Here is a 14,400-nt window from a genome sequence, read left to right on the forward strand (position 1 = left end):
GTATGTCGGCCAAACCTCTAGAAACATAAAAACTAGAATTATTGAGCATAAATCAGCTATTAGGAGAATGCTACAAAAAAAACGCACAAGAGATATTGGATAGTGTTCACACCAAATATGGGGAAACTACCGTAGCCCGGCACTTTAAGGAGGCTGGACACCAAATTTCAGAACTTAGATGGTTAGTGTTGGAGCAGGTACCTATTCAAACCAATGAGGACTTAAACCGTAAAAGGCTTTTGCAAAGAGAAACATTTTGGATAACTGAACTTGATACACTTACACTGAGAGGTATGAATGAATGCTGTAATTTTAATGCATTCCTGTAGTGCTGCATAATTCTGTAGCGCTGCAGTGATGCCTGATATATTGAAGCACTCTAATAGTTATATAGCAGCTTTTCCCGTTTATTTGACATTAATGTGCATATCATAAAATATTTAAAGGGTTAATACTCACGGCTGCTATGTTGCTATTTATACTTTCTTGTTCCGGTCAGTTACTGCGCATGACTAAGGGGGTGTACCCCCGAAACGTTGGGCCAGACTGAAAGGAGCACGGAGCATGTTATCATCTATGCTGCTATGAATTATCGCTGCTAACCTGATGTCCTGCGAGACAACGTACCTGGAATTACTTGAATAAACTTGAAAGAAGGTCTTTCTGCAAAACCGTGAGTCACTATCATTTATGTGCACACTCACCTAAGCTCTAGTTGCCGGTGTGACCGCTGTTTATGTGCCCTATACACCTGTGTCTAATCAAGCTGCACAGATCCTACCTCATCAGCAGCCCACGAGGAAAGAGAGAGATTAATGGCCGCAGCTCCCTTATATGGGCAGGGGCTGAACTGTTTTAGATTGGTCCATGTCAGCTCTCACTCACCGTTACATAGGATTGTGGGTGATCACCTGACTAGAACCACCAAAGGTCCTTTAGCAAACCATAGAGTTCTGTGAACCAAGTCACATGACCCACAGGTCCTGCGACGCTAACAAGGTAGGCATCTTAACCCCTTAAGGACTCAGCCCATTTTGGCCTTAAGGACTCAGACAATTTAATTTTTACGTTTTCATTTTTTCCTCCTCGCCTTCTAAAAATCATAACTCTTTTATATTTTCATCCACAGACTAGTATGAGGGCTTTTTTTTTGCGCGACCAGTTGTCCTTTGTAATGACATCACTCATTATATCATAAAATGTATATCGCAACCAAAAAAAACTATTTTTGTGGGGAAATTAAAACGAAAAACGCAATTTTGCTAATTTTGGAAGGTTTTGTTTTCACGTCGTACAATTTATGGTAAAAATGACATGTGTTCTTTATTCTGAGGGTCAATACGATTAAAATGATACCCATTATTATATACTTTTATATTATTGTTGCGCTTAAAAAAAATCACAAACTTTTTAACCAAATTAGTACGTTTATAATCCCTTTATTTTGATGACCTCTAACTTTTTTATTTTTCCGTATAAGTGGCGGTATGGGGGCTCATTTTTTGCGCCATGATCTGTACTTTTTTTTGATACCACATTTGCATATAAAAAACTTTTAATAAATTTTTTATAATTTTTTTTAAATAAAATGTATTAAAAAAGTAGGAATTTGGGACTTTTTTTATTTTTTTTCGTTCACGCCGTTCACCGTACGGGATCATTAACATTTTATTTTAATAGTTCGGACACTTACGCACGCGGCGATACCAAATATGTCTATAAAAAAAAAATTTTACGCTTTTTGGGGGTAAAATAGGAAAAAACGGACGTTTTACTTTTTTATTGGGGGAGGGGATTTTTAACTTTTTTTTACTTTTACTTTTACATTTTTTAACATTTTTTTTTTACACTTGAATAGTCCCCATAGGGGACTATTCATAGCAATACCATGATTGCTAATACTGATCTGTTCTATGTATAGGACATAGAACAGATCAGTATTATCGGTCATCTTCTGCTCTGGTCTGCTCGATCACAGACCAGAGCAGGAGACGCCGGGAGCCGCACGGAGGAAGGGGAGGGGACCTCCGTGCGGCGTTATGAATGATCGGATCCCCGCAGCAGCGCTGCGGGCGATCCGATCGTTCATTTAAATCGCGAACTGCCGCAGATGCCGGGATCTGTATTGATCCCGGCACCTGAGGGGTTAATGGCGGACGCCCGCGAGATCGCGGGCGTCGGCCATTGCCGGCGGGTCCCTGGCTGCGATTAGCAGCCGGGATCAGCCGCGCATGACACGGGCACCACATTACAATTTGTAAAAAAATGTCTGGTAAAGCAATTGTTGGTCCTAGTTGCCCTGATTTATCATCTCTGTCATTGCTCCCCTCCCTACTGCTACGCTGGAAAATAACACTAACCACTAGTGATGAGCGGCATAGGCCATATTAGAATTTGCAGTATTTCGCATATATGGCCGAATATTCGTTACATCACGCCCTGCCTTCTTAATGGAAGTCTATGGGAGGGGACATGACGATGACCACGCCCCCCTCCCATAGACTTGCATTAAGGGGTTGGAGCGTACCTGTTTTTTACACTATGAAATAAACTACACTTTATGGGACTGTACTGACTTTAATGCTGGGATCTGTCACCTATATCCCACTTTTCTTTCTTTTTTATATTTGATCAATAGGAATAAGATTTAACCCTATATCTTGAGATATTTCATATAAGTAAACATGACAGCACATATAGGCATATGAACATAGTCCTCTACAAGGGCCTGACTCCATTATGATGTCATTGTTAGGTCACTCACTATACTACCACCTCCATCTTGTGACGGTGACTCCACTCACTTTCCTCCTTACCACACGGACAGACACAATGAAGCTTCTGGAGCTCTTACAAGTTACCGCCATTCTTCTGTGTCAGTTGGATCATGGCGCTCTTTTTCCTCACCATAGAAGTAAGTACGCAAATATAGAACTATTCTTAGGCCGGCGTCACCCATTGTAGTTCTTGGGCCAAAGTCAGATGTGGATCCAGCAGAAGAAATTCATGTCCTTCCTTTATCTACAATTCCTTTCCGTTCAACTGTTTGAGCTTTAGCTCAAAGGACTGAATTAATAATTTAATAAATAAAAAGATAGAAATGCTGTGTGAAATCCTCCCTTAAGGCTGTTTCACATGTAACTTTTTGTGACCATTTTTCTTTCATTCTTTTTTGTTATGCTCTTATGTTTTTTGCTCTTATACAGGAATGTGTTTGATCTTTTGTAAGGTAAATTTCGGACACCGCTTTTTGTGGTCATTTGGGGCGAGATTTATCAAAACTTGTGCAGAGGAAAAGTTGCCCAGTTGCCCATAGCAACCAATCAGATCGCTTCTTTCATTTCTCAGGGGCCTTTTAAAAAAATGAAAGAAGCAATCTGAGCCAACTTTTTCTTTGCACAGGTTTTGATAAATCTCCCCCATGTTTCTTTAATTGAGCCAAAGTCAGAAGTGTATTCAAAGGCATGGGAAATGTAAAGGAAGAACTTACACCTATCCTTCCTGCTGGATCCACTTCTGTCTTTCTCTCAAAGAATGGAAATGGCATTTTTCCATAAAATATTGAGGAAAAGGGGTGCAGTTGCCCATAGCAACCATTTACAGTGCTTCTACTTTCATTTTCAAAAAGGCCTCTGAAAAATAAAATAAACCATCTGGTTGCTATGGCAACTCCATCACATTTCCTCTACCCAGGTTTTCAAAAATCTCCCTCTAGAGTGTGAAACCCCCTGTAATAGAGAATGGGGACCTACCTGTCTTAGTCTCTGTCCACACTGCATTCAGTATATACATTTTGCATATATTTGGGGAGAGTGCATCGGTCTTATTACATAGAGAGGGTATTAAAGAGATTTTCCACTACTATATAGTGCAGTGGTCTTCAACCTGCGGACCTCCAGATGTTGCAAAACTACAACTCCGTTGGCTGTCCGGGCATGCTGGGAGTTGTAGTTTTACAACATCTGGAGGTCTGCAGGTTGGAGACCACTGATATAGGGGATAAGGTAACACTGTGGGGTTTCCCTCAATCACAAGAATGGGGGTCCCGAAGCTCCAGTCAAAATAGAGTAGCAGTCACACTTACGCACTGCCACTCCATCTATTGTCTACAGGCACTGCCAGAGATAGCTACATACCGTACTTGGCTATCTTAGCCATTTGTTAGTGGCAGTACACAAGTGTGACCACCAATCTATTTCAATGGGAGCTTCAGGATCCCTAATCTCAAGATTGTGGGGGTCCCATCACATAAACCTCCTGCGATTTATACAATTATCCCCTATCCTGTGGATAGAGGAAGAGTTTTAATGGAAGGACAACCCCCTTTTACAAAAGTACTTACACCTACCCAATGTGAACAGGTGTAATTGCAATTAAGCCAACAATTTGCCTCTAAAATAGGCAAGAAAACTGCTGTACCACTAATGATAAATTCTCCCCACAGTCTCTACCCCTCTAGCATGTGGAGATCGACCTTTGGCAGGCCAGGAATTTGGCTCACGCATTGTTGGTGGAAAAGATGCCCTACCTGGGTCCTGGCCATGGTTAGTCAGCATCCAGCAAGCCATAGACGAGGATCATTTTGTGCACGTGTGCGGAGGCTCCATCTTGAATGATAAATGGATTCTAACAGCTGCCCACTGCTTCAAGAACCAAGCTGAGTAAGGCATCCCCTCACTATCTCTGTTACCATTGAATCACATGCTTCTTAGGTTATGTCTAGATTTATACACTAAAGATTGGTATAGGCTTGATGTATAGGCTATGTGCTGACCCAGCAAGGAAGGAGTTAATTAGCGCTGCCGAGCAGCAATAGTCAACTCCTAGGAGCTATATAAATTATACAGCCATCTATATGGCTGTATAATGTATACAGTTAAGAGAGTGATACTTACCATGTAATCACTGGTCCGGACCTCTTCTTGTGTAACACTATGTCTAGTGATCATGTTACGAGGGGCCGAGCTACACAAGAAGTGGCCTGAACCAGTCAAGACACATCTAAACAAGTGTTTTCAAAAAGTGTGCCTACAGCTGTTGCAAAACTACAATTCCCAGCATGCCCAGACAGCCTTTAGTTTAATTTATTCTCCCTCAGGGTTTAGGTAGGAAGACCAGGTAACACCAGGTACTTAGTTATATATTGTATATGTTTGCTAATATCTTTCTTAATTCCTATTGTTTCAGCTCTGTGTTCTCTTGGAGACTGGTGTTTGGAGGCCATAAGCTGTCAGCGTCTGGCCCTGAAGTTCAGATTCGGGCCATATCCAAAAAGATAGAACATGAGAATTATGACCCGGACACAGAACGCAATGACATTGCGCTGCTTTCTATAGATCGTCCCATCTCTTACAATGAACACATTCAACCAGCGTGCCTTCCTCCGAAAACTGCACAAGTTCCACTCATGACCGATTGCTATATTGCCGGCTGGGGTGTTCTGGAAGAAGAAGGTATATATATATATATATATATATATATATATATATATATATATATATATGATTTTAAAGCACGATTATGACTGTTCTGTATATTTGAATTTTACTATTTATCTTTTATAGGGGGTTTCCTGGACTTCTAGACTGATGGCCTATCCTCAGGATAGACCTGAGGAAAATCCAGAATAATCCTTTAAGTGTACGTTCACATGAGCGAGTTGCCCACGTGTATCCCGCTGCAGGTTTAAGCTGCGGGTGGGTGTTCCACGGCAGATTTTCTGCAGTGGAAATTCCTCTGCAACTCAAACCCGCAGCAGGAAGCTCGCGGCTAAACTGCACATGTGAACGTATCATTAAGTAGTATCTCAAATATTATATGTACTTTGAATTGTTATAACAGGGGAGATCTGACTGACAGACAGAATAACCTTCATCTATTATCCAGGGCAGAGTGTGGCTTCAGAGAATGTCACTTTTTACTGATTACTTTTACTTGGATGCATTTACATGGACGGCCTAATAATTTCAATAGGCCCGTTGTAATACCTATTATATACCTATATATTAAACATGCAGAATATCTCCTTAACTTCATTACAATATACAGCAGTGTCCTATTCCTAAGCCACATACAAGTACCAGGGCTAAATTTCCCCTATATTTTGTCCTATCTAATGAAAACCAACAGGATATAAATGTCATAGAGGGAAGGATTCCCGGTTTAGGGCGCACTCAGCTACAGTGTAAGAGCAGATCTATCCATGGCAGATTGGGGCCCATTCATCTACAGATTCTTTTAAACATGGCCAATATTTCATCTGACAATACAACAGTAACCTTCTGCTACATATGGGGAGTCTAAAGGTGCCCATTTACCTTATACTAAAGTCATCCAAACCTGCAGCTGTTCTGAACATTCCGGTGTATGAGGAGATCAAGAGAGATAACTGTAGGACACGTCTACCCACCTCAAAGTCTGGGCAAAATTCTCATAACTTATAATGTTTCCTTTGCAGCCACAGAACCATCGGATATTCTTCAGGAAGCCCGTGTAGACCTGATTTCTACAAAGCGTTGCAATAGCACGGCATGGTATAATGGCGCTGTGGGTGTCTACAACCTATGTGCAGGTTATGAGAAAGGAGGCATTGATAGTTGTCAGGTGACTATAGTGTGATGAAATGCAGCCATATGTAAAAAAATAACCTTCAGGTATTTGTACTGATATATTTTCTGTTCTGTCCTATAGGGTGACAGCGGGGGACCACTGATGTGCAAGGAGCCTAAGGCTCGAACCTACTCAGTGGTGGGTATAACCAGTTGGGGATCAGGCTGTGCACAAGCACAAAGCCCAGGGATTTACACCTCTACCCAATACTTTCTCAACTGGATCATGGACAAAACTGAGTCCAACCCGACCGCTAAGAAGCGCAAGCTTGGATAAGTCACCAATAAATAGACACTATGTTTTGCATGTTAGTAACACCTTGAACATGTTTACTTCAAAATAATAAAAATTACTGAAAACATATTACTTGGTATTTGGTATTTTTCAATATAACGATAAGCAGATTTTACACATATTGGTAAAACAGATTGTTGGGTTTCCATTGCATGTAAGTTTTGATAACCTTCCTAGTTGTGTGATAGCAGCGAAGTAAAAAATCGCTGAAAAAACTTACAAATGTATTAATGTTCCCATTTAAAATGTGGTGGATTAGAGCTCTGGAAAACTTTACAGCTCAGAGCAGTTGTTAAAAAAAGGAAAACGAAGGGAGAATCTCAATGTACATTATACAATAGTAAATACTGTGGGATAATACCTGTTGGAAGGAAAAACCCACAAGGAATACTATGAATATAGTCAAAGAAAAATGTAGCCAGCTCACTGTTTATAGTTGCTTAGTCTCTGGGCACTCATGGATGTTGAATTGGAAGCCAGGATGAAGCCGAGCCGGTACCCCGCTACATAAGGAAAATTACAAGAAAAATGTCCAGCTCCCAAAAAATTTTTGGTGAAAAATATTAAAAGTCCAAAATTTATTTAGTCCATATTAAAACCAAAAAAACAAAACACCCTGTGTGGATAAAACAGGCATAGGGGTTTTATCCACACAGGGTGTTTTGTTTTTTTGGTTTTAATATGGACTAAAAAATTTTGGACTTTTAATATTTTTCAACCAAATTTTTTTGGGGGAGCTGAAAATTTTTCTTGGAATTTTCCTTATGTACCAAGGAATACTATACTCCACTCTTAGGAAATGAGGGTCTGGCCAGATTGAGAGCATCATGGACCTGGTGCTAAGAATTTTGATGGGCCTACAAGTGGCTGCTACCCGACAGCTTGGTTCATTTCATCAAACACACTTTATATCCTTCTAGTTGGGTGATAGCAACAAACTAAAAAGTGTGTGAAAGTGACGTGCATCTGCCCTGTAAACACAGTGTTCGTGAATATTATTGGTTTCATCAAACATACATTATATTTTCCTGTTTGGGACATAGCAGCGCATTAAAAAGCATCCGCTCTCAATAGGCATTATCCTTCTAAAGCGACTGTACTTTTTTATTCTTGGTTTAGGGTCTATTCACACGTACAGTATCCTGCGCAGATTTGATGCGCAGGATTTGAAGCTGTGCTCAGTCATTCAGTTTACATTGAAATCTGCAGCAGAAAATCCTGCACATCAAATCTGCGTAGAATACTGTACATGTGAATAGACCATTAATCTAACGTCTTATACCTACCTGGTTGTAAAATAAAATGCAGTTCAAAGAGTTGAAAGTTAAAGGGGTATTCCGGGCAAAAACATTTTATCCCCTATCCGAAGGATAAGGGCATAAGATGTCTGATCACAGGGGGCCCGCTGCTGAGACCCCCCGCGATCTCCCTGCAGCACCCGCATTCTATGCAGATGCTGAATCTCCAGTTTCGGAAACCCGCACAGAATGCGGATTCAGCATCCGCATAGAATGCGGGTGCTGCAGGGAGATCGTGGGGGGTCTCAACAGTCCCCCCCCCCCCCCCCCCCCTGCGATCAGACATCTTATCCCTTATCCTTTGGATAGGGGATAAAATGTTTTTGCCCGGAATACCCCTTTAAAGTTGACCAGTAGGTAAGTGAAAATTCACCTCAAAAAGTTTAAAATAACATCAAAATCTATATATTACAATACCTAAAATATATGTCTGGTAAAGCGATTGTTGATTCTAGTTGCCCTGATTCATCATCTCTGTCATTGCTCCCCTCCCTACTGCTACGCCGGAAAATAGCACTAACCACTAGTGATGAGCGGCATAGGCCATATTAGAATTTGCAGTATTTCGCGAATATATATGGAGGAATATTCGTTACATCACGCCCTGCCTTCTTAATGAAAGTCTATGGGAGGGGACATGATGATGACCACGCCCCCTCCCATAGATTTGCATTAAGGGGGTAGAGCGTACCTGTTTTTTACACTATGAAATAAACTACAATTTGTGGCACTCTACTGTTTGGTGTGCTACCTCTATCCACAAGCTATCAAGTTGGATCTGTCTGCCAGGATCCTATAATGCATGCACCCACTTCATCTATTTATGTTTTCTTGGATGTGCTGCTCCTATCCTTCATATATATCTATCTACACAGTATATATAGATAGTCCATTCCACAGTGCATAATAAAGTGCATCAAGTTCATAGTTCCATAAATAAATACAATAGTGACAATAAATATCAACCATCAGCACATTTTTTAAATACACCAGTGAAGAAATATATTATACAGTGATCCCTCAACTTCCAATGGCCTCAACATACAATAGTTTCAACATTCAATGGTCTTTTGTGGACCATTGTAACTTGAAACCAGACTCAACATACAATATACAGACAGTCCAGATCTGGAGGAACTGACCAATCAGAATGGGCATTCACTGGTAAACCACCTCTATTACTGAAGTGCATGCACTGACTGGTGTCTGGTAGTGCCCCCTACAGTACAGGGAGGAACTACAAGTTCTGTACTACTCCTTACCTGTGCCAAGGTTAGCTGCTCCTTTAGACACCAAGTAAGGGCGGCTCCATTTGGGACACTGTGTGTACTGTATAGGACCCTGAAGAAGCTCCTGTCCTCTACATAAACCATTGTTTCCCAACCAGGGTGCCTCCAGCTGTTGCAAAACTACAACTCCCAGCGTGCCCGGAGTTGTAGTTTTGCAACAGCTGGAGGCACCCTGGTTGGGAAACACTGACATAGACAGTGATCGCAGCTCCCAGCAGCTCCTTCTTACTTTTATATGTAAGGATTTGCTTTATCTATATTAGTTATCTACTTATTTCTCTTTAATCCTCACTTTTTTTCCCTATTTTTGGATGACATTTTGGGGCTTCAGAACCAATTACCAGGTTTCCATAGAGTTCTGGTCTCAACATACAATGGTTTCAACATACAATGGTCATCCTGGAACCAATTAATATTGTAACTTGAGGGACCACTGTATTCATTATCTGTGTACGAAGGTGTACCTAGTGCCCCTTGCACCCCTGGCAAGGTGCTGTATTAGCAACGAGTGCATCGACACCCTCCTTCCCACCACCATACAGTTAAATTAAGTGATTCACAATTGGCGTCTTTTCTGATCGACATCGTCCTTTTTGCTTTTCTTCTCCATCTGGTACAGGCCGCCATGATGACTTCTTCAATCCAAAACTTCTACTTTGCCTACTCTGCCATCTCTGTCCATGTCAGGAACTGTCCAGAGCAGAAACAAATCCCCATAGCAAACCTCTCCTGCTCTGGACAGTTCCTGACATGGACAGAGGGGTCAATAGAGAGCACTGTGGTCAGACTGGAAAGAACTACACAACTTCCTCTGGAGCATATAGCAGCTGATAAGTACTGGAAGGATTACAATTTTTAAATAGAAGTAATATACAAATCTGTATAACTTTCTGGCACCAGTTGATTTGATGTTTTTTTTCTCCACCAGATTAGTCCTTTCAGGCCCTGTAAACTATGGGGCCTGGTCTAAACTGCAACCACTGTGACCACAGTAGTTATACCTATGGCTTAGATAAGTGGTCTCCAAACTGTGGACCTCCAGCTGTTGCAAAACTACAACTCTGTCATTGGCTGTTTGGAGGACATGCTGGGAGTTGTAGATTTGACACAGCTGGAGGTCCACAGTTTGGAGACCACTGCTTTAGATGGTCATATACATGAGGTAGAGTAGAAATACCTTGGCACATTATACAGAATGTATAAATGAAGCCATCAGGGGAGGTTGTTCCTTAAATTTCTATTTTTGGGGGAAATCATTGTTATATCTTGAGAGGACTTCTTCATTATAACATTCTTCCATGAACACTCTTCTCCCTTTCGTGTTTTGATCTAATAAAAAAAAACAACATAAGAGTTCACTTTGGAATGTATAAATGTGTTTCTTGGATCCCTGAAAATATTAAACACATTCCGCTCACTTACACTTGTGCGGAGGCCAGAAAAATAAAACAAAACAAAAAAATTTTAGGATACAATCTGTAAGATTACAAAAGGGGTCAGGGAGACGTCTTGGAACGAAAACCGTCTGGAACGTCTTAAATTAGAACATAAGACAATGAATGGGAATTCTTAAATAAGCTTCCATATTAGGACTCGTACACATCTATAACACAGCTCTACTCCGTGAGATACATCTAAACAAGTGTTTTCAAAAAGTGTGCCTCCAGCTGTTGCAAAACTAAAACTTCCAGCATGCCCAGACAGCCTTTATTCTTTTATACGCAGCAGTTCAGAGCTGCTAACCCTCATTCTTTTTTTTTTTGGCAAAGCAGCCATTGACCCCCACTGATGTGCAAGAATTCCTCAAATTCTGGGCTCTCACAATGTTAATGGACATTATTAAAGGGGTACTCCGGTGGAATTTTTTTTTTTTTTTTAAATCAACTTTTGCCAGAACAGCAAAAAAAATTCACATGGCATACAATTTTGGAAACTTTTTATACCCCTTAAAGAACGTAACAAGGGGTACATTGAGCCTTAACTACCCACAGGTGTTTGACGACTTTTTGTTAAAGTTGGATGTGTAAATGAAAAAAAAAATTTCTTTTACTAAAATGCAGTTTTTTCCCTAAATTTTACATTTTTACAAGGGGTAATAGGAGAAAATAACCCCCAAAATTTGTAACCCCATTTCTTCTAAGTATGGAAATACCCCATGTGTGGACGTCAAGTGATCTGCTGGCGCACTACAATGCTCAGAAGAGAAGGAGCGCCATTGGGCTTTTGGAAACAGAATTTGTTTGGAATGGTAGTCAGGGGCCATGTGCGTTTACAAAGCCCCCCGTGGTGCCAGAACAGTGGACCCCCCCCCACATGTGACCCTATTGTGGAAACTACACCCCTCACAGAATTTAATAAGTGGTGCAGTGAGTATTTACACCCTACTGGCGTTTAACAGATCTTTGGAACAGTGGGTTGTGCAAATGAAAAATGTAATTTTTCATTTTCACGGACCACTGTTCCAAAAATCTGTCAGACACCTGTGGGGCATAAATGCTCACTGTACCCCTTATTACATTACGTAAGGGGTGTAGTTTCCTAAATGGGGTCACATGTGGGGGGGGGTCCATTGTTCTGGCACTTATTGTTAGGGGGGCTTTGTAAACACAAGTGGCCTTCAATTCCGGACATATTTTCTCTTCAAAATCCCAATGGCGCTCCTTCTGTTCTGAGCATTGTAGTGCGGCAGCAGAGCACTTTACATCCACCTATGGGGTATGTTCTTACTCAGAAGAAATGGGGTTACAAATTTTGGGGGAATTTTTTCCTATTTTCCCTTGTGAAAATGAAAAATTTAGGGTAACACCAGCATTTTAGTGAAAAAAATTTCATTTTTCCCATACAACTTTAAAGAAAATTTGTCAAACACCTGTGGGGTGTTAAGGCTCACTATACCCCTTGTCACGTTCCGTGAGGGGTGTAGTTTCCAAAATGGGGTCACATGTGGGTATTTATTCTTTTGTGTTTATGTCAGAACCACTGTAAAATCAGCCACCCCTGTGCAAATCACCAATTTAGTCCTCAAATGTACATAGTGCGCTCTCACTCCTGAGCCTTGTTGTGCGCCTGCAGAGCATTTTATGCCCACATATGGGATATTTCCGTACTCAAGAGAAATTGCGTTACAAATTTTGGGGGTCTTTTTTTCCTTTTGCTGCTTGTGAAAATAAAAAGTATGGGGCAACACCAGCATGTTAGTGTAAATTTTTTAATTTTTTTACACTAACAGGCTGGTGTAGCCCCCAACTTTTCCTTTTCATAAGGGGTAAAAGGAGTAAAAGCCCCCCAAAATTTGTAGTGCAATTTCTCCCGAGTACAGAAATACCCCATATGTGGCACTAAACGGTTTCCTTGAAATACGACAGGGCTCAGAAGTGAGAGAGCAGCAGGCGCATTTGAGGACTAAATTAGGGATTGCATAGGGGTGGACATAGGGGTATTCTATGCCAGTGATTGCAAAACAGGGTGCCTCCAGCTGTTGATAAATTCCCAGCATGCCTGGACAGTCAGTGGCTGTCCAGAAATGCTGGGAGTTGTTGTTTTGCAACAGCTGGAGGCTCCGTTTTGGGAACACTGCCATACAATATGTTTTTCATTTTTATTGGGGGGACAGTGTAAGGGTTGTAAATATGTAGTGTTTTACCCTTTATTTTGTGTTAGTGTAGTGTAGTGTTTTTAGGGTACATTTGCACTGGCAGGTTACGGTGAGTTTCCCGCTAGGAGTTTGCACTGCGGCGAAAAATTTGCCGCAGCCCAAACTTGAAGCAGGAAATTTACTGTAAACCTGCCTGTGTGAATGTACCCTGTACATTCACATGGGGGGGTGGACCTCCAGCTGTTTCAAAACTACAACTCCCAGCATGCACTGACAAACCGTGCATGCTGGGAGTTGTACTTTTGCAACAGCTGGAGGCACACTGGTTGGAAAACCTTCAGTTAGGTTCTGTTACCTAACTCAGTATTTTCCAACCAGTGTGCCTCCAGCTGTTGCAAAACTACAACTCCCAGCATATACTGATCACTGAAGGGCATGCTGGGAGATGTAGTTATGGTACAGCTGGAGGTACGCAACTACAACTCTCAGCATGCCGAGACAGCTGTTTGCTGTTTTGGCATGCTGGGATTTGCAGTTTTGCAGCATCTGGAGGGCTACAGTTTCTAGACCAGTGCACAGTGATCTTCAAACTGTGGACCTCCAGATGTTGCTAAACTACAAATCCCAGCATGCCCAGACAGCAAACAGCTATGTGGGCATGCTAGGAGTTGTAGTTTTGCAAGATCTGGAGGGCTACAGTTTAGGGACCACTATATAGTGGTCTCAAACTGTAGCCCTCCAGCTGTTTCAAAACTACATATTCCAGCATGCCCAAACAGCTGTCTGGGCATGCTGGGAGTTGTAGTTTTGCAACATCTGGAGGGCTACAGTGTAGAGACCACTATATAGTAGTAGTAGCCCTCCAGATCAACTTACCGGCTTCCGTGGGATCCTGGGAGCCGTCCTCTTCTGATGCACGTCATTGCCGCCCGCCGATCACCGTCGCCCGCAGCCTCTGGAGGGGTAAGTGGATCTTCGTCGCCGGTCCTTGTCTGTTTCCCCATCCTGTCCCGCCTATTGTGGGTGGGCAGGACGGGGAAAATGAAAGTTAACCCCCCCTCCCCCGATCTGCTATTGGTCATCGCTTCTGATGATCAATAGCAGGGATAGGAGGGGTGGCACCTCTGCCACCTCACTCTTATCCCTTCAGGGGAATCGTGGGTGTCTTAGACATCCGCGATCCCCCTTATATTCCGGGTCACCGGGGCACTATAGACCTGTATGAGCTGGCATAGGCGCAAATCGCAAGTGTGAATTCCCTTGCGATTTGCGCCGATCACCGACATGGGGGGGTCTGATGACCCCCCTGGGCATT

At 42.0% G+C, this 14,400-nt stretch overlaps 1 protein-coding gene across 1 annotated transcript; it reads left to right on the forward strand.

Annotated features, from left to right (window-relative positions):
• The first annotated feature begins 2,541 nt into the window (after positions 1–2,541).
• Positions 2,542–6,968, forward strand: LOC130273124 (acrosin-like). Its single transcript, XM_056519422.1, has 5 exons — positions 2,542–2,914; positions 4,445–4,661; positions 5,188–5,453; positions 6,458–6,603; positions 6,691–6,968. The coding sequence occupies exons 1-5, from the start codon at positions 2,740–2,742 to the stop codon at positions 6,883–6,885; spliced, it is 999 nt and encodes a 332-aa protein (XP_056375397.1). The 5' UTR covers positions 2,542–2,739; the 3' UTR covers positions 6,886–6,968.
• The last annotated feature ends 7,432 nt before the right edge of the window (positions 6,969–14,400 follow it).

This window comes from Hyla sarda, chromosome 5 (genome assembly GCF_029499605.1).
Source record: "Hyla sarda isolate aHylSar1 chromosome 5, aHylSar1.hap1, whole genome shotgun sequence".
Lineage (NCBI taxonomy): Eukaryota > Metazoa > Chordata > Amphibia > Anura > Hylidae > Hyla > Hyla sarda.